Genomic DNA, 26558 nt, shown 5'->3' with positions numbered 1-26558 from the left:
GTCCACTATGTAATTAGTGCACAATAGTCACTTGCACTTGTTTTTGTTTCTCTTGTGACTACGAATTGCTTGACAACGTTTAGTAAATCTCTGGCAGTCACTGGGATAAAACAGGATTTCTGTTTTTATGACATCCTTATCGTTTGTGTCTCAATCTCTCACCTACTAATCCAGTTGACCACGACCTCAGATGACCAGGGATTAGGGTCTGTGCCTGGGTTCTACTGCACGGGGCATCAAAACGATGAAGTTTCTCTACCCACCCCTTCCATTTTCACTCAATCAATCAATCAATCAATCAATCAATCAATCAATCAATCAATAAATCAAATTTTGTTTAAAGTGAAAAATTACCATGCAGCATGGTCCGTATACACTGTACAACTAATACGAATACACGGGACAAGATATTAACTAAGCAAATAAAAACCTAAACTAAAACAACAATTTCAATATTGAAGGAATAATAAATAATAAAACAACATTCAAATATTATAAGTTAACTCTTTGATGGCTGAATACTTTTCCTATAAAATGCAGTTTTCTGAAAAGCACACAAAGCAATGGTTTCACACATAAATCAGCATAAAACATCTGTTTCTGTGTGCTGCAGCCACGGTTGCAGTGCAACACAATCTGGTTTGTAGCTCTTGTTATCCAAAGTAGCGGTCCTTTCAGATGAACATTGCTGTAGGCACGTCAGCTACACAAACACGTTCAGCACCACTATCAACGGCGGACCGATCTGCTAATGTTGGTACCTCCCTTGCCTTTTTGAACTCGATCTCCAGATCACTTGCATCAAAATCCTTTGCACAAAGAGTGCAAATCAATTCCACAACAACAGCAACACAGATAGACAAGTATTGATATCCTCTTGATTTTGATATCCTACATCAGCATAACTGGAAAAGCTCCTCAGCAAGGAAGAAGCCCCTGCTCGAAACTCACCATAAAAAATCCAGACTGAGGTTTGCAGTTGCACGTGAGAACAAATCTTACCTTCTGGAATAACATCCTGTGGTCTGATGAATCCAAAATCAAACTGTTTGACCATAATGACCATTGCTTGCAGGAGAAAAGATGAGGCTTGCAAGCCAAAGAACACCAATCCAACCATCAAACATGGGAGTGGGAGCATCATGTTGTGAGGGTCCTTTGCTGCAGGTGCGCTTCACAAAATAAATGACATCATGAAGAAAGAAGATGATGGAGATACACTACAGCAACATTTCAAGAGCTCAACAAGGAAGTTGAAACTCAGACGCAAATGGGTCTTCTAAATGAACAATGACCCCAAGCATACCTCCAAAGTTGTGGCAAAAAGACATCAGGACAACAATGTCAAAGTATTGTAGCCCACTAATCTGAGAAAGGCTTGGACCTGCCTCTTGGTCTTCAGACAGGGCCATTTCAGTATGGCATCAACTTTAGAACACTGTGGTCACACCGTACCCCAGCCCACCAGGTAGCCTAAATATTTGGCCTCAATGAGTCCAAAGAAACATTTCTTTGGGTTAATTTGCAGCCCAGCTTCTCCTAATGTCCGCAATACCACTTGCACCTGCTGAAGGTATTCCTTCCATGTGCTGGAATACATAATGACATCATCCAGGTAGGCAGCACTATATGAGTTATGGGGACGGAGCACTTTATCTACCAGAGACTGGAATGTCGCAGGTGTCCCATGTAACCCAAATGGAAGGACCTAATACTGCCAGTGTCCACTAGGGGTGCTAAACACCATCTTTTCCTTTGCTGATTCTGTTAAGGGAACCTGCCAGTACCCCATTGTCATATCAAGTGTGGTCAAGAATTTGGCTTGTTCTAGCCACTCAAGGAGGTCGTCAACTCACAGCATCGGGTGTGTGTCAAATTGGGAGACCTTGTTAAGCTGACAGAAGTCATTGCGAAAACTTCAACTCCTGTCAGGCTTTCCAACCAAGATGATGGGACTGGACCAGGGACTATGACTTTCCTCTATCACACCTATTTCCAGGATCCATTTGATCCCCAGCTCCACTTCTGTCCTTTATACTTCGGGAATCTGAAATGGGTGTTCTCGGACTATTGCTCCGGGTTTTGTTACTATGTTATGCACAATCAGGGAAGTTTGTCCGTGTTTTTCGCTCACTGCCTCCGGGACAGACAGGATAACTGTTTCCAGCTCCCGTCATTGATGGACGGTCAAATTGGGACCGAAGTTAAGGTTAAGGAGGTGGGTATGTGCCAATTCACAGACTTGTCGCCAATAAGTCCATGGAATCAAGAACAGAGACCTTACCTCCCCCTCGTCTTCAGTTACTCGATAAAGAAGGTTATTGTTTAACACAAAGTAAGGGCCCTGTGGCATGGGATGGTGAGTGCATTGGCCATTTACCAGAACAACTGCCTCCTTCGCAAATTTAAGGAAGTCATCCGCCTCTTCATTGGGAAGAACCATTACTTTTCCCTGATGGCAACAGGAATTAGACAATCTACAAGTCTCTGACTTAAACTTTAAAGCCTTACAATATCTACATACTTCTGTCATATCACCTATGTCCATATATTCGATCTGTTTTCGCTGTTTTGTTATTTCACAGAGTAATAATGTCCAATTTGTTTGTGCTAATGTGATCTTTACGATCAGTTTTTTGAGACTTTCGAATTTTCGTACCTTTGTAATCTCTAACCTGCTTTGCATGTGTATCGCACCAACGTTTTTGAACCTCTTTACGACGTCCTACTTTGTCTTCTACTCCTTGTCTTTTCTTCTTCTTCTATCTATCTACTGTTTGTCTTTTACTTTCGCCCCCGCTTAGACCTGTTAGGTTTCAATTCATCTCTTGGCACAAAGTCTCATCTCGCAAGACTTGAAATTATCTCTCTGAAAATGTCTCGTCTTGTCTCTCTGAAAAAGTCTTGTCTCGTCCCAAGATTTTTTTATATAATAGAGAGAATTGTGAGAGAAATTTTGCTTCATCTTAGACCTGGGGATAGCAGTTTGTGTGCCTGCATCCCCCATGGGGTGTGAGATGGCATTTCATGGGGTGTGACAAAGGGGGAAGGCTGCATCGCAATTCACCCGAATTGAGTGAGGTGCGTTGTCTGACTTTATTGTAGTGCAAACGGTAACATGCAGTGTGCTGTCATTTGTAGGCCATTTATTAGTTTTTGCTCCTGTTCTTTGATGTGAAAAGAACCAAGCATTGTGTGTGCAATTGTCACCAGTGAATGAGCAACAGAAATTTGCATTCTCATGGGTTCCTTGCTGCAGGCAGAACATTCATAAAGGTGAATTACTTTTTTTGAAGAGAATGGAGTTTAGACCATGCAATGATCTGTAGAGTAGGACAAGATCTTGTATTGATTTCTGTGCAAGACGTTCTCACCTGTTTAACTGACATTCTTGCCAAGGATGGATAAAGGGGGGCTGAATTGGATGCAACACTTGCTGCTTAAACTCAGCCCATCTCTGCTGGTGGTGGTCCTGGCAGTACCACAGCAATTTCAACTGTGAGGTGCATCTGTTTTTGACCTGCAGTCTTGGTGTTTTCAGGGGTCAAAGCTTGTCAACTGTTCTTCACTGTTTAGCAGCGCACTGTCACCCGTTGCTTCATGGATGGGAGTCACTAATTCCCCTAAAGCCGTTGATCATTGATTGTCTATTTTTTCCTCATGCCGCTTCATGCTTTACGGGATACCCCAACCCCTGGATCACCAATCCAGTGTCTAAGATTTATGAGAGATACATTTACAATATTACTGAAGTTTGTAAATTGCTCACTTTATATTTAAAGCTTATATTTTGAGTTCAATCTGTTCACCTGCAGTATGTGGTTTATGGAAAATAAAAGGTCATATATTAGCATAAGTTGATATGAACTTAATATGAACTTCTATGGGAATTTAAATTAATACGAACTTTTAAAAGTATGCTAAGCAATTAATCAATAAAGGCATATGCCATATTTCTTTTTAGACCAAGATCAGGAAAGAGCTACCAATATTTATTAGCCCAGAGGAACAGGGAAGGGGAACAATGATGAATGGGGTCAGCCCGAAGTAAGAGAAAGGAGAAATAAGGGTAACAAGGAATAATACTGAATGACAAGATACAAGAAATATTGGTGGCTACAGGAAGGGGTAAACGTTAACATTATTCAAAGTTATTGTCTGTCTGTGTACCTGCATTGTTATCACTCTTTAATTTAATATTTTCTTTATCAGTATGCTGCTGCTGGAGTATGTGAATTTCCCCTTGGGTTTAATAAAGTATCTATCTATCTATCTATCTATCTATCTATCTATCTATCTATCTATCTATCTATCTATCTATCTATCTATCTATCTATCTATCTATCTATCTATCTATCTATCTATCTATCTATCTATCTATCTATCTATCTATCTATCTATCTATCTATCTATCTATCTAGGAGCAGCTGGAATAGGGATTCAGGGTAAGCAGCGAATGAGCTGCTTCAAGCAAGGCCAAGGCGATAAGGAATCTATATATTCTATATCTATATCTATATATCTATATATGCAGTAGAGGCGTGGAGCCACCTCTTGAACCCTCAGGTTATAAATTATTATAAATTATTATTATTATAAATTATTATTTATTAAATAATGATACTGTGCACAAAGCACCCTCCACTCCACACTCATAAATCACAAATAAACTCTCAATAATACTCTCCTCCTCGCCCAGACACTTCGCCCTCCTACCTCCCAGCTCAGCTCAGTGTCTGTGCTTTCCCACAGTCCTTTTATACACCCTGACCCGGAGGTACCTCTGTTCCATTACCCACAAGTCCGTATTCCTTCCGGGTCAGGGTAAACAGTTCTTTTCTTCACCCCGGGAGCACGTCGTTCCTTCCTGTCACGTGACCGTGACGTACTCCCTGGTTATAGGGCACATAAGAGCCCACGAGCCCCCCTACAGCGACTCCCGGTGGCCCCCAAGGTATCCAGCAGGGCTGTGTATAAACACTACATAGTCCATGAGGCCCTGCTGGAACTCGGGGCACGATCATGCTGACGGGAGAGCTCCTCCTGGCGGCCTGGGGGTGAGGGCCAGAATATGTAGCCGGCCATCCATCACAATATATATATATATATACGAGGGGAAGTCAAAAAGTAAAGGGACATTTGAGAAAAGGGGCATTTATTCTAATGATAGAAATGTGAAACATACCTTATTTTTCTACATAACCTCCCTGGACTTCAATGCAGTTTTCATCTACAGTAACGATTTGCTGTAAAAATCCATCTCCCTCGCCACGATAACGCGTCAAATGTTTACGAGCGATGTCCAACCTTTGCGCCTTATGCTGTGCTGACAATTCTTTCGGGACCCACCTTGCACACACTTTCCGAAAATTTAGCCTGTCGTGTACGATGGAATTCGTTGAACCATGACTGATATGTAAAGTATTGGCGATTTCGTCCACTGTGATTCTTCTGTTTTCCTTCACCATAGCCTCAACGACTATCACATTGTCCTCAGTGGTTGACGTTGATGGCCTGCCCGATCTTTCTTCGTCACATAAAGAAGTTCTTCCCTGTTTGAAGCGCTCTATCCATTCGTAGATCTTGCTTCGCGATAAACAGTTGTCACCATACTGTGCTTGCATTCGATGAATAATGTCCACAGGTTTAACACCTTCCGCAAACAAAAAGCGAATCACTGCCCTCATTTCCTCCTTGGTGCAGATCGACAATGGAGCTATCATGTTTAACGGTCTGCTACACTCCAACAAATAACGCGGGAATAAGAGTTACACATTGTATAGAAGTGTTGGCGACTACACTCATTCAGCGCTGGATACGAGCAGTGTTACCAAACTCTGAAAAGAGAAATTAAAAAAATCCCTTTACTTTTTGACTTCCAGTTATGGCAGTTATGACCATTACGCGTAGAATTTCGAAATGAAACCTGCCTAACTTTTGTAAGTAAGCTGTAAGGAATGAGCCTGCCAAATTTCAGCCTTCCACCTACACGGGAAGTTCGAGAATTAGTGATGAGTGAGTCAGTCAGTCAGTCAATCAGTCAGTCAGTGAGTCAGTCAGTGAGTCAGTGAGGGCTTTGCCTTTTATTAATATGTATAGATACCAATGTATATAAATATATATAAATACCACTGTCTCACTCATCACGAAATCTCCCGAATCATGATGACTTGAGACTTTATAATTATTAATTATAATTTTCTTGAACTTTCCGGTTGATTTTGCGACTTCTCTTATTGTGCTAAGTACCAGAGTTCACTTGCAGTACTGATGTATTTATGCCAATCCAAGAGAGTGGCTGTGGGCCGAGAGCAGGGGTTGGGGCCTTCCTCATTCACTCGCCAGCCTCTGTTCGAGTTGGTCTGCGCCTCGCCACATGTTGGAGTGCACCTCGCCTCCGCTCAGCTAGCTATAACTGTTTGTTCAGCATACATTATCATCTACAGATTGTTAAGGAGTAACGTTTGACGTTTTTGAGCGAGAGATCAGAGCTCCATGTGTTTTAAAGGGTAGCTGCTGATTGCCAGATATATCAAGGCCATGTGCTTTTCTCCCCATGCAGGGGACGCTCTCCTGTCAGAGCTGAACACGATCAGATATAGTGCCATCTTCTATTGATTTTTAAAGTTTGTTCTGTTTCATTACAATGTGGGCGCAGCCATGGGGTACCTCTAGTGGTTATATATACTGTAAGTTTTGGCTTGTTCAGGGCTCATCTTGATTGGGTTGGGTCCACCTTACTGTTTATTTCAATAAAGCTAATAACTCTGTTGGCCTATCCTTCGACTCCTAGAGCCTTCTTTCAAGGTGAGAATCTCCTGTGCACCTTATGCTTCAGCAGGTTCAATATGTGGTTCAAAAATTATAAAATTGACTTCTCCCTCTTCAGATGTGATATTACTTTTTGAGAAGGTGCGAACATAAACCAAACATTTTGTAAGTGGTGTGCGGAGTATAGAAAAAGTTGGGAATTGCTGCCTTAGTCAAAACTATTTGCATGTAAAGTTGTAAAGTCGTGAATTTTACGGAGGATCAATAACTAGGAGGAGTTTAAGACAAGATAAGATAATATAACATGATGAAAGATAAGACAAGACAAGACAAGACAAGAAAAGACAAGATGAGATGAAAAGGATAAGTCACAAATACTAAAAAGTGTAAAAAAAGTCACAGTGTAACCAGTGTCTAACATTCTAGAAATCGATTCAATTTAAAAATATATTGCATATTGTGGCAGATGGCTGGAGCCCTTACCCAGCAGGGAGAACTCTACAGTGGAAGGACTGGGAAGAGAGATTATTAAGAGCATTATCTCCTCCGCAACACTAGGTGGCAGCCTCCTGAGATTGCAGTGGTGCCTTGGACTCCCACAGAGGTCCATGGGAGTTGGAGTTTGGTGCAGCCCTGTTGGGTTCCATGGGTGCCGCCAGGGTGTTCTGCAGGTAATGCTGAGCCCTTTCTTGCAGCACTTCCACCACACCCAGACAAAAGGTCACCGGACACCTGGAGCACTTCCGAGTACCCTATTAGAGGAGCCAGCTGCCACTACTCAGGCCGTCAGAGTTGGGAGGAGGTGGATGAAGCTTGCCAGGAGGAGTGGAGATGGACAGAAAAGAAAAGAAAAGGAGAAAAGTCTGTTTTGTGCTGTTTTATGGTGGGGAAAGAGGGGAAGGTGTTTCCCACGGGAAAATAAAAAATTTAAAAAGGCATGTGCTGATCTTGAGGCCTGCATCTTTCGGTGTCAGATTTGGGTGGCAGGAGTATTCTCTGCAGACGACAATATATACTGCATTACAGTAGGACAGGTTAATTAGCATGATGAAATATTGTTTAACGTCTCTAAAAAAAAAATCTGTTTTCCAGTGTGGTTGTGCACGTATGGATAGTCCTGTGTCATTTCCCAGAAGGGAGCAGTTTAAAGAAATGATGTGCTGTGTGTGTGTGTTTCCAGGTGTTATGGGGGTTAATATTACAGGCATTTTCTCAGAAATTTTAACCTCATTATTTCATTGATTCCTGCATAAGGAAGTTGCTTGGACTAAAGAAGCACAACAGGCTTTTGTTGTACAACTTCACTTCTTTGTCATCTCAGTCCTATTAAATAGTTTGTGGTGGGAGAGGTCACATCCAGTATTGAGGTCGGGGCAGTATTTTCACAGAAATCAAATCAAACAGAGCGACTACATCCTTATGTATATTTCTCACAAATCAAAATGATGATATTGCTAACTGAGAATTGCGATCCATAAAACTGGCTTTAGAACATTTGAGACACTGGCTGGAGAGTAGGCCTACATAGTTACCCTTTGTTATCTATACAGACACAAGAATTTAGGGAACCTTTAAACTGCTCAAAGACTGAATGCACGACAAGCCTGTTGACCTTTATTTTTTAGTCAGTTCAATTTTATAATTACGCAATGATCTGGGGAAGAAAATACAAAAGCTGGTGCATTCCAAATTTAACATAATCCAGATATACCTTTAAGAACATGAGGTCATTGTACATCCACATCGATTTTTGGCTACTACCTTATTAATCAACCCAATCGAACTTATGAAAAAAGTCAGAATCTTTGGTCAAAGACATTTTGGAAAAAAAATTGTACCAGGAGAATTAAGAAAGGTTGTTTTGGAATGGGTTCATTTCAATAAAATGTTTGGTCATCCAGGCATAAAACAAACCTTAGAGGTACTTTTGATGGATAAACATGTATGGTGACATATGTCATTATGGCTTATGAATTTTGTGTTCGGTCTAAGTCTTCTTCAGGTCTACCAATAGGATTGTTACAACCCATCCCTGCTGCCAACAGGCCCTCCGAATGTGTTAGCATGGACTTATGACTCTCTCTCTCTCTCTCTCTCTTTCTTTCTTAGGAAAGCAGAAGTGGACAATGGTAGACTGTGAGATGGAGCATGTTGTCGAAGACCTCAGGGCCCTCGAGAGCCAGATTCAGCAATTCCTGTCCAGACGGAGGCACCTGAGGGAGCTGAATACTTGCCTGTTGAAAGAGTTTTCCCCGACAGCTGAAATAGTCACAGCTCATCGTGATTCAGCAACAGCATGCCGCTCACTTTCAGGGCCAAGTGAGTTTTACTCCCGCTCCCTTTCGGAGTGACTATGATGAGGGAATTAGCCTGTTTCAACTGTGCAGAATGGGGTTTAAGGCTAGATCAACTCCATTGGCCCAGGCAAGCATCTTCATCCAGAACTGGTGTAACTTCTCACAAAATGCAGCATAAATGCAAATAATTTAATTACCATTTCACCTCTAAATATTTACTGAATTAAAACTATAACAGGGCGGCACGGTGGCGCAGTGGTAGCACTGCTGCCTCGCAGTTAGGAGACCCGAGTTCACTTCCCGGGTCCTCCCTGCGTGGAGTTTGCATGTTCTCCCCGTGCACTACATTCCGCACAGTTCCACTCTCCCCGTGTTTCCTCCCACAGTCCAAAGACAGGCAGGTTAGGTGGATTGGTGATTCTAAATTGGCCCTAGTGTGTGCTTGGTGTGTGGGTGTGTTTGTGTGTGTCCTGTGGTGGGTTGGCACCCTGCCCAGGGTTTGATTCCTGCCTTGTGCCCTGTATTGGCTGGGATTGGCTCCAGCAGACCCCCGTGACCCTGTGTTTGGATTCAGTGGGTTGGAAAATGGATGGATGAATAAAACTATAACAGCAGACTATAAATTAAATAAAAAATCCATACAAAGCGGCATTAATACAAATAACTTAATTACCATTTCAAACAGCTGTAACACTCCCCCAGTTCAGCTCTGCTCTTCCGAGACCTTAAATATGGCCTTACTAAATGTTAGAGCATTAACAAACAAGATCGTTTTCATCAATTATCTTATTAGTTATAGGAAAATCGACTTTCTTGCATTAATTGAAACGTGGCTTAGCTCTGATAGTTGAGCTCTTTTAATTGAATCTGTACCTCTGAATTACAGCTTTACTCATGCGGTTCATCAAGACAAAAAAGGCAGCAGTTTATCAAATATTTATTTGAGCTGGTTAAAGTGTAAAGATGTCAGCTTTGGTATGTTCGCATCTTTTGAGTATTTTGACTTTGTTATTCAAGGCGTTTCTCAGTTTCTAGTATTATCCATGTATAGACCTCCTAAATATAATGCGTCTTTCTTTGAGGAATTCTCAGACTTAGTGTCAATTATAACAACTAACTATGACAGGCTCCTAATTGTTGGTGACTTTAATTTTTATATTGATAATACCGAAAGCTAAAGAATTCATGAGCCTCCTGCACTCTTTTGATCTGAGATCAGCAGATTAGCCAGCCAGCACACAAAGGGGGGCACACGCTGGATTTAGTGATTACTAAAGGATTAAATGTTGATGTGAGGCAGATCATAGATATCAGTTTATCAGACCACTGTTTGTAGTGTTTACTACAATAGTAATAATAATGTAAATTGTAAAGTGGAAAATTTTATTGCTAAAGTGAGAGCTGCCGCTGACATAGTTACTCCTGAAAAGACAGTTAAAAAATCGTCCAGCACTGTTATACCATGGAAGACCAAAAGACTGTCTGATTTAAAGAAAATAAGCAGGAGAGCTGAGTGTAAACAGAGAAGAACTAAATTGATTATCCACTATGAAATATTGAAGGCTAAAATAACAGAATACAGCAACATATTCTGTCTTGAGAGGAGGTGCTACATCTCTAAAATTATAAATAATAATGCAGATAATCCAAGAGCCTATTGATCGTTTGCTAAACAGCTATGCTGACGACCCACAGCTGAAGACCCCGACTCTCCTGGTTCACTGAGCCAATATCTAACTTGTGTTTCTGAGTGGATGAGTAGTAATTTTCCCAAACTAAATAAGGAGAAAACAGAAATCTCTATACTGTGTCTCTTTAGAGAATCCTAGTGTACCACTGGTTTGACTCTGTGCCGAATGAGTGGTTACTCACAGAGTCCACAGTATCATCATTGTTGAGGACCCAAGTGGCTGGACCAGTCCAAGGGGACGCCCACATCACACCTGGCTGTGACAGATATATGGCCATTTCCGGAGGTTGGGACTGGACCGCGTGTTGTGCCTGGGAAGTTGCCAACCAGGATCCTGAGCTGTTTCATCATGTGTTGGGTGTGGTAATGCACTGTATCAGTGCATGCTCCCTAATCTCACCTGACCTGACCTGGATGTTAGTACAGTAGAACCAACAGAAACCCCTGTCAAAAGGTTTGCTGATTGTAATAAAAGCAAGCAGCTGCAAAATTTCAAGTTGGGAAGAAGGTACGGCTCATAATGCCAGACATTCAACTGAGGATTCTGTCTCGTAGGCTAGCTCCCCATTAAATCAGGTGCTACACGGTCCTTAGGGAGACTGGGTCTGTTTCCTAGAAGTTAGCCTTTCCCAGTCTGTCACTTTATTGCACTGCATAGGAAACCATTGTGGAGCACATAAAGCCATCTCATTTCATGAAATGAACCCTGAGCACTTGGTGAGCCCCAAATTTATTACAATTCTTATCACAAAATATCCCCACTTCACAGCAGTGGGGCGGAGTGGTGGCTCTGAGGGTAAGGATCTGCGCTGGTATCCAGAAGGTTGCCAGTTCGAATCCCTGTCACTGCCAAAAGAGATCCTACTCTGCTGGGCCCTTGAGCAAGGCCTTCAATAATAATAATAATACATTTTATTTATATAGCGCCTTTCCCATGCTCAAGGCACTTACAGAATAAATAAAGAACGGCAGAATATACAGTATATAGCATTGTGCAAACCAGATAAATAAATAAAGAAGATTAAGACAGTAAATTCTGAAAAAAAAAAAACATACAACATAATTGATGGTCTCGCACACACATACAGGTTACATTAGCAACTTGACAGAGAAGTAAACTGAGAGAAGGGTAATAAAGTCAAGTGGAGCTAAAAGCCTTCCTGAACAGATGAGTTTTGAGTTGTTTTTTAAAAGAATTCATGGAGTCAGCTGACCTGATTAATTTTGGTAGGTCATTCCAGAGTCTGGGCGCTATACAGCTGAAGGCCCTGTCACCCATGGAGTGTAGATTAGTGAGGGGCACAACAAGATGACCAGAATCAGAGGACCTTAGTGGGCGGGCAGGCACATAGTGATGGAGAAGGTCACTGATGTAGTTTGGTGCGAGGTTATTTAAAGCTTTGTAGGTTATTAGTAAGATTTTATATTCAATTCTGCAGGACACAGGGAGCCAGTGAAGACGGAGCAGGATGGGTGTGATGTGCTCGCTGCTGCTGGTCCGAGTAAGGACTCTTGCAGCTGAGTTTTGAATAAGCTGGAGCTGTGATGTAAGATTAGAAGGGGCACCTGCCAGTAGGGAATTACAATAATCGATGCAGGATGTGATAAAAGCATGGACAAGTTTCTCAGCATTAGAGAAGGAGAGGAAGGAGCGAACACGGGATATGTTACGGAGGTGAAAGTAAGAAAGTTTCTTAATGTGATTTATGTGGATGGAATAAGTGAGGGAGGAATCAAAAATGACACCAAGATTTTTTACAGTAGAGGCAGGTCTGATGAGATCACTGCCAATTCAATTGCTCCAGAGGCGCAGTGCAATGGCTGACCCTGCGCTCTGACCCCAAGGGGTATGCGAAAACTAACAAATTTCTAATATGAGAAATTGTATAAGGCGAAATAAAGAACAGTATCCCAACATTTATTGTGCAGGGTTTCTCATGATGATGATGACCTCGCTCAGCACCTCTTCTTCTAACAATCACCTGGTGGTACAGACCTTCTCATAACAATACCCTTGCCCCCGTGGACATTGCCATAATAATCTTCTCCCCAGTAGACTTTCTCATAGCAGATTTCCTTCCCAGTCCATCTTCTTATAACAACCACTTTGGCTTGAAGGACACATTTGCCACCAGGAGGTGAGCATCACCTGATTAACCCCTCTTCGTTTTCATGTCCTAATCCTGAGCTGTTAAAGATTGATGGCCTTTTGGTTAATCAATTCTTACAATTATGTGGGCAACAGGAGGACCCACATATGAAAACTTTACTGCCTAATTAATAATGCAATTAATGGTTACTTGCTGCACTAGCATCCCTGTAAGGCTAAAATAATAGGCAACTGTGGCAGAAAGTGTCAGTATGCGGCTTCACTGATAAGGGCCAAGCTGTGGACAGCCTTGACATGGTGCTTCATCCATGAAAGAAGGATAAAAGACAGGCCTTTAACAATTGATTGTGCATTTATTGTTTATTCTAATAGAGCACACAAAACTAGCACATATATAAAGTGCAACTGAATAGGTTGCTTGCTCAGGACACATCACTACTGATTAGGAGTGAGGACTCCAAAGTCTCTAATGATCTTCTAGTTGGAGTTATCCTGTTGCTCAATGACACGGCCACTTTTGTTGCCTCTTGGACCTTAACTCGAACCCTTCTGATCCCTTTAGCTGCAGTTTGCTGTGGCAAAGTTTATGTCTTCGGAAACTGTTTCTTGCGCATCAAGTCCGTATACTCATATTCTTCCCTGATCATTCGTGAGCAGAGTTCTTTGTCTGAAATGCTCAGGTTTGAGTTCAAAGTGTATGTCATCATTGTGACATGGCCAGTTTGGCATCGTTCAACACCTTGACCAAGACTCGGCTTTACCTCTGGTGGTTTCCCTCCTTTCAACAGACAGAGATTCTGAAGTTCTTCACGGCGGGCCTGAAGGATGGCCACTTCCTTATCCATTCTAAGTTTTCCAAACCTCTCCACCTTCTTCCAGAAAGTTGTATTGAAACTTTGGTATAAATACCAGTCTAGAGCATTCCACTTCTTTAATTGCTCCTCCTGTGCTGGGGACAGGCACTTTGGTTTCGCATTAGTGCGAGCATTGTGCCTAAAGGTGACAACATCATCCAGTGACCAACAGAGGGCATCCCGAAGGAGGACCATTGATTGATCAAAGTAGTCGGCTAATAGGATGAAATGGAAACTCTGCTGGATTTCTGCCACCACGGACTGGGCAAACTGCAGTGAGAAGTTAGCATTGTGGTCAAAGCCTAAATCAAACCAAAGCATATTTCGAGCCAAGTGGTTAAAGAGCAGGTCTGGTACGTAGTACTTCCAGGGATTAGCAATAAAGTCTTCAAAACTGGCAGAGTGTTTGAAGGCTGGTGCCAAAAAGTTAAAGTAGTTGAATGAGGACTCGGCCAAACTGACTGGGTGACGCAGAATAGAAATGTAGAAGGTGTCTGCCGGCATCACTTTCTGGACCTGTAAAGGATAAGGAATATGTGGAGATCACAAAGGTGAATGGCAGGTGAAACTGCTCTAGAATTAACTAATCCTGCCTTAGGAGCAATTTAACATGTAGCATACTGTGCCTGAGAGACAAATTCAGGGCATGCTGACTTGTAATTACTTTCTGAGTCAAGGGTTAGCATTGTCTTACAGCAACTATCCTCTCCTTCCCTCTGCAGATCTGGAAATCAACATCTTGAGGCCAAATGCCATCACGTTCAGGGGCTCCTGGGCCTGCTACTTCTGCCTCATCACCTTCACAACTGGCACAACTGCTGTCTATCACCAGTCACATCTGGAAAAGACTTCCTTTTGTTTGTTTGCTTTGTAATTTTGGCAACAATTATACGGGGATCACCCATCCCTTCATAATCTCTTTTGTCTTATTATATCTATATATCTACATCTACTGTATATCTATATCTATATCTATATACAGTCATATCAAAACGTTTGGGAACCCCTCTCAGCCTGCATAATAATTGACTCTCCTTTCAACAAATAAGATAACTGTGGTCTGTGTTTCATTTACTAGGAACATCTGAGTACTGCGGTGTTTTCTGAACAAAGATTTTTAGTGACACAGTATTTAGTTGTATGAAATTAAATCAAATGTGAAAACCTGGCTGTGCACAAATGTGTGTCCCCTTGTCATTGTGCTGATTTGAATGCCTGTCACTGCTCAATGCTGATTACTTACAACACCAAATTGATTGGATGAGCTTGTTACGCTTTGAACTTCATAGTCAGGTGTGTCCCATCATGAGATATAAAGGTATTTAAGGTGGTCAATTACAAGTTGTGCTTCCCTTTGACTTTCCTCTGAAGAGTGACAGACAGCATGGGATCCTCAAAGCAAACCTCAAAAGATCTGAAAACAAAGATTGTTCAGTATCATGGTGTAAGGGAAGGCTACAAAAACTATCTCAGAGGTTTAAACTGTCAGTTTCAACTGTAAGGAATGGAATCAGGAAATAGAAGGCAACAGGCACAGTTGCTGTTAAACCAGCAGGTCTGGCAGGCCAAGAAAAACACAGGAGCAGCATATGAGCAGGACTGTGACAATGGTTACAGACAACCGACAGATCACCTCCAAAGACCTGCAGGAACATCTGGCTGCAGATGGTGTATCTGTACATCGTTTTACAATTCGGCACAATTTGCACAAAGAACATCTGTATGGCAGGGTGATGAGAAAGAAGCCCTTTCTGCACTCACGCCACAAACAGAGTCGCTTGTTGTATGCCAATGCTCATTTAGACAAGCCAGATTCATTTGGAAACAAAGTGATTTGGACTGATGAGACAAAAATGGAGCTTTTTGGTCAGAACAAAAAAGTGTTTTACATGGTGGAAGAAGAACACCACATTCTAAGAAAAACACCTGCTACCTCCTGTCAGATTTGGTGGAGGTTCCATCGTGCTGTGGGGCTGTGCGGCGAGTTCACGGACTGGGGCCCTTGTTAAAGTCGAGGGTTGGATGAATTCAACCCAATATCAACAAATTCTTCAGGAAAATGTTCAAGCATCAGTTACAAAGTTGAAGGTACGCAGGGGTTGGATATTCCAATAAGACAATGACCCAAAACACAGTTGGAAATCTACAAAGACATTCATGCAGAGGGAGAAGTACAATGTTCTGGAATGGCCATCACAGTCCCCGGACTTGAATATCATCAGAAATCTATGGGATGATTTGAAGCAGGCTGTCCATGCTCAGCAGCCATCAAATTGAACTAAACTAGAGAGATTTTGTATGAAGAATGGTCAGAAGTACCTCCATCCAGAATCCAGACACTCATCAAAGGCTGCAGGAGGACAGCGTCTATATTTGCTAAAGGAGGCTAAATTAAGTATTGATGTCATATCTCTGTTGGGGTGCCCACATTTATGCACCTGTCTAATTTTGTTATGATGCGTATTGCATATTTTCTGCGTAAGAGTTAAATTTGAACCCTGCTCTATGTGTGCACCTGGCATGTGTCTGAGTTTTATATCCTTCTGAGCTTAAGCTTAAAAGCTGACGCTGTTATTTTATTATTCACTATGAAAAAATGTATTTCTTGTCCTTTATATAACCCCTTTAATACAAGTGCTATATTTTTGGCATAACCATTCTTTTACAATACTGTTTCCTGTTTTGTACCAAGCTGCATCATAATATATATATTTATATAGGCCATTGTTCTTTTTTCCTTCTTCTTGAGGTTCACACAGCTCCTCAAGATAAAAATGTAAAATTTTTAAAAAATGTCACATACGTACATTCTAAATAAACAGGACTATCAATCAAGTTGTGCACGTCCTGTTAGCAACTAGGTGTGACCAATCATGTCAAAAGTTTGAATTTGTAATGAATTCCTTTTAAAGAATAGTGACCTAATCACGGAATTGTATAAATAGAGCCTCAGGACATTTTTTCCTTTGTAGCAATGTGACTAACATGTGGCTACCATGTAATACACTTGTTACCTCTTTGAAGATTTAGATAAAGAATAACGATTGACGCTTTCTCCTGCCTGTGTTTTATTGCTTAAATCAGGGCATTCCAGTTGGGGGGTGTCTGTATGTATCTGTTAATCCAATAAATTTAATGTCACTGCTGAAATCCTACTGTTTCCATAAGGCATGTCATATATTAAAGGGAAGTTGCTACTTTGAAAGCTCAGCCAATGAGAAATAAAAATCCAAAGAATTAAGAGGGGTTCCCAAACTATTTCATATGACTGTCTATCTATCTATTTATCTATTGTGAAGGACAGCCGGGTCCCATTCCCAGCAGGGACGCCCCTGCAGCATCTGTTCCGGGGGAGCAGCCATGGACACTTCAATACCTCCCCCGGGACACTTGGTGGCAGCCTCCCTGGCGGACGATGATTCCCCAACCTGGCGCATGGCTCCATGGGAGATGGAGTCCTCCACAGCCTGGCTGGGGGCTCGGATGGCCGCTAGGGGGAGCTGCATGGAGTCTGCAGCCCGGCTGGTCGAATCTTCAGCCCCACCCAGAAATGCAATTAGGACCAAGTGATCAAGCACCTGGAATGCTGGGGTAAAAAAAGGGCCAGCCACCACCACTCGAGAGAGCCAGGGTCGGGAGGAGGAGGAGGACTACGCTTGTGGAGGAGTGGTGGGAGAGGAGAAAAGAGTGCTGTTACTATTGTGTGGAAAAGAGTGCTTTTGGGACTGTGTATTGCTTGTGGGTCATGGGGAAGATGTGTGCCCACGGATGAAGAAGAAAAATAAAAAGTCCTTGTTTTATACGTGCCTCTGTGCCCTTCTGTGCCGGGTCAGGCGCATATATAGTGCCTTTTCTACACTATCTATATTGTGGAAGCCAGCCCTGACACAGACAGACGGACACCGATGGTTCAAGCACCAACACACGTTTACTCATATTTACAGTGCACATCGATGTGTATAGATACTGCCAAAACCGCTCTGAGATGAATGACACCACAAAGACCCCAATGCTTCTCTAAACACATTGCATACAGAGATGCAATTATAGAAATTAATTAGTAAGCCTTGAATTGGTAACAGCAATTTTCACTTTATTTTCTCAGTTTTTTGTTCGGTTTTATTTCTCCCTCCCTGTTTTTTTCCCCACAGTTATTTTATTTGGTTTTCTAATGGATCAGTAGAACTGGGACACTGCAACCCATTAAAGGCTGCCTTAATAGGAAGAACCCCTGTGTGTGTGGAGACTTGTCAGTGGTGGATTTCATTGCTCTTCCCTACACCTTTGTAGCGAGTTGTCCCCAGATGTGCTTTCCTGTTTGAGAATGATGTCTGTCCCTGCAGGACTAACAGACACACAATGCAGGGATCTGGCAGCACACCATAAGAATCAGATCTGTGCTGTGGAATAGATTTTATAACCCCATAAAGGAGCCTCTAACCTTATTTAAAGAAATGCGGTAAGCTTTATACAGGCATTTTACACACATAGACACTTGAGTTTTCTGTCCAGCATACAAAGCCCACCCTAGCCCCTTCCTAGCAGCAGCCCTTTTCCTGTTTCTTATCTCCTACAGATGAAAGTGGCCATGTGTGCCCTCTAAGTGCAGTTTGTCATGTTGGCTTAAATGTACCATGTGAAAAACTATTTGCCCCCTTCCTGATTTCTTATTCTTTTGCATGTTTGTCACACAAAATGTTTCTGATCATCAAACACATTTAACCATTAGTCAAATATAACACAAGTAAACACAAAATGCAGTTTGTAAATGGTGGTTTTTATTATTTAGGGAGAAAAAAAAATCCAAACCTACATGGCTCTGTGTGAAAAAGTAATTGCCCCCTGAACCTAATAACTGGTTGGGCCACCCTTAGCAACAATAACTGCAATCAAGCGTTTGCGATACCTTGCAATGAGTCTTTTACAGCGCTCTGGAGGAATTTTGGCCCACTCATCTTTGCAAAATTGTTGTAATTCAGCTTTATTTGAGGGTTTTCTAGCATGAACCGCCTTTTTAAGGTCATGCCATAGCATCTCAATTGGATTCAGGTCAGGACTTTGACTAGTCCACTCCAAAGTCTTCATTTTGTTTTTCTTCAGCCATTCAGAGGTGGATTTGCTGGTGTGTTTTGGGTCATTGTCCTGTTGCAGCACCCAAGATCGCTTCAGCTTGAGTTGACGAACAGATGGCCGGACATTCTCCTTCAGGATTTTTTGGTAGACAGTAGAATTCATGGTTCCATCTATCACAGCAAGCCTTCCAGGTCCTGAAGCAGCAAAACAACCCCAGACCATCACACTACCACCACCATATTTTACTGTTGGTATGATGTTCTTTTTCTGAAATGCTGTGTTCCTTTTACGCCAGATGTAACGGGACATTTGCCTTCCAAAAAGTTCAACTTTTGTCTCATCAGTCCACAAGGTATTTTCCCAAAAGTCTTGGCAATCATTGAGATGTTTTTTAGCAAAATTGAGACGAGCCCTAATGTTCTTTTTGCTTAACAGTGGTTTGCGTCTTGGAAATCTGCCATGCAGGCCGTTTTTGCCCAGTTTCTTTCTTATGGTGGAGTCGTGAACACTGACCTTAATTGAGGCAAGTGAGGCCTGCAGTTCTTTAGATGTTGTCCTGGGGTCTTTTGTGACCTCTCGGATGAGTCGTCTCTGCGCTCTTGGGGTAATTTTGGTCGGCCGGCCACTCCTGGGAAGGTTCACCACTGTTCCATGTTTTTGCCATTTGTGGATAATGGCTCTCACTGTGGTTCGCTGGAGTCCCAAAGCTTTAGAAATGGCTTTATAACCTTTACCAGACTGATAGATCTCAATTACTTCTGTTCTCATTTGTTCCTGAATTTCTTTGGATCTTGGCATGATGTCTAGCTTTTGAGGTGCTTTTGGTCTACTTCTCTTTGTCAGGCAGCTCCTATTTAAGTGATTTCTTGATTGAAACAGGTGTGGCAGTAATCAGGCCTGGGGGTGGCTACGGAAATTGAACTCAGGTGTGATACACCACAGTTAGGTTATTTTTTAACAAGGGGGCAATTACTTTTTCACACAGGGCCATGTAGGTTTGGATTTTTTTTCTCCCTAAATAATACACACCATCATTTAAAAACTGCATTTTGTGTTTACTTGTGTTATGTTTGACTAATGGTTAAATGTGTTTGATGATCAGAAACATTTTGTGTGACAAACATGCAAAAGAATAAGAAATCAGGAAGGGGGCAAATAGTTTTTCACACCACTGTATGTTGTGATCTTTATGTTCATTATATTAAATTATCTATATTACTAAATGACAGTTTAATTTATGCACGGGCGGCGGACGCACCGAAGCGCATGCGCAATGCGCCGCAGCGCCCCAGAGTCAGACCCAGTGGCTTCCCAGAGTCAGTAGGTGGCGCCCAAACAACACAACCTGTAAACTAAACCTGCTCTAATCCACTGTGCCAGCAGTCAGTGTGGCATATGTGAATCACATAACGGTAATTCAGTATTAAATGTAAGTTGGATTATGCTTCCTAACAGTAAACGATGTCTACCTAACGACACAGCCACAGAACAACACAGACGAGACTGCATGGATAACAACAATACACGGGGGCTCCTAACAACGCGCTTCAGACACACCAGAAGCAAAGACGTCACGGCTTCACAGAGGCAAAGGGGTCACGGCTCCAAATGGAAGGAGCGTAACGATTAGTAATACAAACACGAGCCCGTATGGCTACGACCTGTAGAATCGCGGGCTTGCTGGTATATTATAATATGTTCATATTTAAATGTTGTGTGTGTGTGTTGTGTTTTTTTTGTTATATTTTGTTTATTCATTATTCATTACATATGTATTTTCTCCTGTATATGGATTTTTGGAAGACAAGGCCACCATGATTTTCACATGGAGGACTGCCCTCTGCCAATAAACTCATGGGGTTAAGAGGGCCAGATTTGTATTAGGAGTTGTCGGAGAACCTTTTATTTTTTTTTCGGTTTGTTGCAGATTGACATTTTGTTGTGATTTTGCAAAATGTCGCCTTGCCTCCAAAAATCTGGCCCCAGGTTTAGAAGAGGCCTCGTATTCAAAATGGCTAATTTCACCCAAATTAAAAGGTAGGGTTGAGCATACACGGGCAGAAAAACGGGAAAGCTCAGTAGCAAAATAATTCTTAGTCGTTTTCATGGGAAAAAAATAAGCCAAAAATAAATAAACAGGGAGAAAGAAAGAGAGAGAGAGAAAGAAATAAAAAGAAATAAATGAAACACAAAAAAAAAATCAAAAATAGGTTTGTCAAAAGGCAAAATACAGGCAGCCCCGGGTTACGTACAAGATAGGGACTGTAGGTTTGTACTGAAGGTGAATTTGTATGTAAGTCGGAACAGGTACATTACTTTAATAAATGTTATTGTTGACTGACTGTAACCAAGTGCTCTGCCAATGAATGATGGAGTTTCACTTCTTTCTGACCTTTTTATTATTTCTACTTTATTTTCAATGGTGATGGTTTTTCTCTTCTTTACTGTAGCACCAGCACTTGTATTAGATTTGTGTTTCAGATGAGCTCTTCTGCACAGCACTGTACACGCTGTCACAGCAGATTAGGCACCAGTCGTCAACACGTCTGATGTACAGGGTGGTCCAGATCTAATTCTGCAATTTTCATTACGCTATAACTTATTCAGTTTATTACATAGAAAATCACCCAAAAAAATCCCGGACCATCGAGAAGTGTGCGAATTGACGACACGAAGAATCGTCTTTGCGCCGAACTGGAATCTTCCCCTCATAAATCAAAGTCATCCAGACGATCTGGATCTGCAGAATTAGATCTGGACCACCCTGTACTGACAAGAGACAACTTCCAGCTATGTGCATAACAGTACAAGCAGGCTTGCTATTGAGAATGAATGAGGGCAGCGAGGGGCGCTTCATCACCAGCCCACATCACAGTCACCTCCACTACAGTATGCTGCCTGCAGTATCCCACCGCACCACCACCCCCATTCAACACGCAGCCATCCGAGGCACACTACAACGCTACCCCCTGCCTCCCCATTCACCCTCAATGGCCTCCGTTCAGCCACAACAGGGTTACCACTTGCAGCAGGGGGCGGGCAGTGAAACCGCTTGCCGCCCGACGGACTCTACACTGCATGAGCACCGAAACCGACCCCCTCCAGCCTCCGTCCAGCCACCACTTGCAGTGTCCCCGGGCCGAAGATGACGGAGCGGCAGTTACTGAGGCGCATGCGTCGCAGCTGCGGCCCCGTTCGTATGTTGTAGGTCAGCTGTCCGTAACCTGGGGACTACCTGTATGTCTAAGAAATGCAATTTGTGATCTGATTTCAAAAAACGCAACAAAGGAGGAAACAAACAAAAAATAAAAAGGGTAATCACAAAAGAATTTACAATAGCAAGAAATCTCCAACTGTTCTAGGTGCCAGCACGGGGCAGGAAACATAACCAAACACACTAAGGCAAAAATGAACAGAATACAGTCAGTCAGTCAGTCAGTCAGTCAGTCATTTCCCAACCCGCTATATCCTAACACAGGGTCACTGGGGTCTGCTGGAGCCAATCCCAGCCAGCATAGGGGACAAGGCAGGAACAAATCCCGTGCAGGGCGCCAGCCCACCGCAGTGCACACACACACACACCCACACCCACACACCAAGCACACACTAGGGACAATTTAGGATTGCCAATGCACTAAACCCGCATGTCTTTGGACTGTGGGAGGAAACCCACACAGACACGGGGATAACATGCAAACTCCACGCCGGGAGGACCCGGGAAGCGAACCCAGTTCTCCTTAACAAAACACCACATGCACAATAATGAGATTTAAAGATCAGAACGCATGACACTACATTTAAGCAAGTGTTGAGACTAAACGCTAAAATGTGACATTCTGTATGAAGGAACCCAAATATCGACTCTGATGTCGTTGATGCATCCTTGACAAAGATCATAATTTTCAAACTGGTCGTCATACTGAAAGAACACCGAAATACACACACTACATGGGTCAACAGAATGTCTGCATTTGATAGAAAATGACTGCGCTGCTATTTATTTATTTATTTTTTTAGTTATTGGAGAACTATACTTGAGAATTAAATGACGAGCAGATGGAAGTCCAATTACTGCACGGAAACCTTAAATGTGCCTTTAAATGCACAAATAAAACTATGATGAATGCGCCTACTGTATATTAACGGGTGTCTCTACAAATGTACAGGGGTGAGCGGGCCCTGGAGTGCTTAAACCTAACGGACTTCTGAGATCATCTGATGCCAACATTCTCGGTCTCCAAAGGGCCCACTGTGCACCTTCAGTCGAATGCTCATTCTGTTATTTGGCATCTAAAGCAGATGACAGGATTTCCAGCATTTTGATGCAACCCATCCCCACATGTATGCACACACACACACACACACACACACACACAACCACGTCCTCACATGTCATACCTCCGGTCGGTTGAACCTCATATGGCTGCACATCATATTGTAGTGTTGTCCACTCTGCTCTGAGAAGCCCTGTACGCTGCGTGAGTTGAAAAATTTGGGATAGTCAAAATGGTAACCCTTTGCTAGGGCAAAAGTCAGGTTGTGTTTTTCCCCAAAGCGGTAGAGCAGGTTCAGGATGGTGCAGCTGGCCGTTTTGTGGGTCTTCAGGAACATCACATTTGTTTTGGGTGTACAGAGCCGAGGAGAATGCCATGAACTTAATTCCTTCCTCTGTAGAGAATGAACTTCTGAGTCTTCCTGGTGTTGAATAACCTTTGAGCTGAAAATAAAGGCAAACAGTTTAAATAATTATTACAAGGGGACCAGGAGTGTAGGAGTGGAATGAGGAGACATCATCCAAGAACAGAAACTGACAGTGGAAGACACCCAACTCTCATGCCAGCCCACCAGTTGTTATCAACTGAAATGACACACAGGATTCTTTCAGATCTTACAAAGCCTCAGCTACCAAAAGTGCTTTTATATTATGGTCTGGAACATCAGTGACATCACATCAAGGCACATGTAGACCTTTAATGACGTAAATTCTTACCTATCAGGGTAAAACTACAAATTTAGGAAGGCATCACTATGTGGAAATCCTGGGTTGTCCAAGTTTATGGATATTGTAGTGCAGCGTTGCTCAACCTTTAAGTATTTGTGTGCTGAGTTTTCATAACAGTTTTAATTGCGCCCCCCTAACGTTTTTTTGAAACCCTAATAAAATTTATTCCTCTATTTTTTGCTGCCGATACACAGCTACAAGTTTAAAATTTCCCTACGAATAGCGAAATTACGCCACATATGGCAACATTCGTGCCCCCTTTTTTGTTACTTAGGTTTGAGAACCACTGTTGTAGTGAGCTAGGGAAACCATCTTTTGATTTTTAAGAAATGGGATTTGGGGGTACATAATCAACACTTTCAAACATTAGAAAAACTTTTGATGAGAACAAGCCATTCTGCTCTAAAAAGCTCATCACTCCTATTCAGTTAATTCCTCCACAATAACATCAAGTCAGGTAGTGAAGTTAACTAAAGTGTGACTGTCCACCTGTTCACTTAGTCCATGTGTCTATGGTCCTCTTTGTGAAGACAAACATCCTAATGTTTGTGTGAAATGTAACCTTATGAAGTCCCCGTGTTCTTGATGAACTCATTTTAAAGTCACCATCTCGTTCCTCTGGATTAATTCCCTTCATGATTTTAAACACTTCAGTCAGGTCTCCTCTCAATCTTCTTTTGCTTAAACTGTAAAGACTCAGCTCTTTTAATTTTTCCTCATAACTCATCCCCTGGAGCCCTGAATCAGCCTAGTCGCTCTTCTCTGGACCTTTTCTAGTGATTCTTTTGTAGCCTGGAGACCAAAACTGCACACAGGACTCCAGATGAAGCCTCACCAGTGTTTTAAAAAGCTTGAGCAGAACCTCCTGGGACTTGTACTCCACACATCAAGGCGCTATATAACCTGACATTCTGTTAGCCTTCTTAATGGATTCTGAACTCTGTCTGGAAGTCGATAGCTTAGAGTCCACTGCAACTCCTAACTCCTCCTCATAAGGTGGACTCTCGATTTTCAGACCACCCACTGAGTATTCAAACCTCACATTTCTCCTTCCTATGTGTAATTCTTTACATTTCCTGACATTAAATTTCATCAGTCACAAATCTGCCCAAGCCCGTCTGCTGTCCAAGTCCTTCTGTGATGATATAACGGATTCCACATTATCTGCCAATCCACATATCTTGGTATCATCTACAAACTTAACCAGCTTGTTACTTATATTCCTATCTGAATAATTTATAGATATTAAAAATAGCAGCGGCCCCTACACTGACCCCTGCTGGTCACCACTGTTACCTTCACTATGTTCTGACTCCTCGCACCATCACCCTCTGCTTCCTGTGACTGAGTGAATTCTGCCCCCATCTACACACCACGACCTGAACTGCCACTTCTTTTAGTTTGATGCCCATCCTCTCATGTGGCACCTCATCAAATGCTTTCTGAAAGTCCTGATAAATAATATCATGTGCTCCACTTTGATTGTATCCTTTTGTTGCCTCCTCATAGAATTCCAGCATGTTAGTAAAACACGACCTCCCTCTTCTGAGCCCATGCTGACTGGTCAGTAAACTCCTGTCCTTGCCATGTGTTGCTCAATCTTATCTATACTAATAAAAGGCAAAGCCCTCACTCACTCACTCACTCACTCACTCACTCACTCACTCACTCACTCACTCACTCACTCACTCACTCACTCACTCACTCACTCACTCATCACTAATTCTCCAACTTCCCGTGTAGGTGGAAGGCTGAAATTTGGCAGGCTCATTCCTTACAGCTTACTTACAAAAGTTAGGCAGGTTTCATTTCGAAATTCAAAGTGTAACGGTCATAACTGGAACCTCTTTTTTGTCTATATACTGTTATGGACTGCAGCTCGCTGGCCATGGGAGGCGGGGTTGCGTATCGCGTCATCACGCCTCCCACGTAATCACGTGAACTGACTGTGAACGCAGCACGTAGAAAACAAGGAAGAGCCCCAAAGAGCGCTGAAGAAAACATTCATTACACTAAAGACTGCTTCACAAAAAAACAGCTAAAAGCAATACTTCACCGCTGCGAAGCCCGGGAATTTGGCTATATGCAGTGAGTGTGTAAGCCTGATGAGCCAAGAATTAGGGTGAAACACGTGTCGCGTACTCTTTGGATTATTTGACAGCAAACTATTTTCAACCATTCTATGATCTGCTTCTCACAACTGAGGGCACCGTGGCGGATGTTAGCTGACTTGCTGGCCAACCATAAGCGTTACCTGGTAGGTAACCACCCATACAATCAGATTGTGATTCAGACTACGAATGCCGTGAATAAATATATATATATATACTAGCAAAATACCCGCGCTTCGCAGCGGAGAAGTAGTGTGTTAAAGAGGTTATGAAAAAAAAAAGGAAACATTTTAAAAATAACGTAACATGATTGTCAATGTAATTGTGTTGTCATTGTTATAAGTGTTGCTGTCTTTTATATATATATATATATATTATATATATAATATACACACACACATAAACATTTATATACATATACATATATATACATATCTACATATACACATCTACATATATAAACACACATACATAAACACACACATAAGACTTATTGACTGAAACGGGCTTTCACGAAAAAAGTTAGGGCTTTGCTACAGGATACACCCTCCACAAGTTAACCAAGTAAAAATAAAATATATATTTCTGTTTTATTTAAACCTTTTAAGGTCGTATGCATAGCCCCATTTGGCTGTTTAATTTTTTTTTTC

The 26558-nt window shown here is 42.2% G+C and overlaps 2 protein-coding genes across 3 annotated transcripts in view; both read right to left on the bottom strand.

Annotated features, from left to right (window-relative positions):
* Positions 1-26558, bottom strand: part of LOC114641663 (gastrula zinc finger protein XlCGF57.1-like) — a 308826-nt gene that overhangs the window by 133353 nt on the left and 148915 nt on the right. The gene's annotated exons all lie outside the window — the stretch shown is intronic.
* LOC114641710 (galactose-3-O-sulfotransferase 2-like) overlaps positions 12719-26558 on the bottom strand; it is a 38939-nt gene continuing 25099 nt past the window's right edge. The window contains exons 3-4 of the mRNA XM_028790735.2: positions 23194-23512; positions 12719-14238 (exon numbers count right to left, since the gene is read on the bottom strand). Of these exons, the coding sequence (XP_028646568.1) occupies positions 13453-14238; positions 23194-23512 (1105 nt within the window). The 3' untranslated portion in view covers positions 12719-13452. The remainder of the gene's footprint in view (positions 14239-23193; positions 23513-26558) is intronic.

Source organism: Erpetoichthys calabaricus, chromosome 5, assembly GCF_900747795.2.
Source record: "Erpetoichthys calabaricus chromosome 5, fErpCal1.3, whole genome shotgun sequence".
Taxonomy (NCBI): Eukaryota; Metazoa; Chordata; class Cladistia; order Polypteriformes; family Polypteridae; genus Erpetoichthys; species Erpetoichthys calabaricus.
Note: the sequence above shows the minus strand (reverse complement) of the source record. Positions and strands in the feature narration are given on the sequence as shown.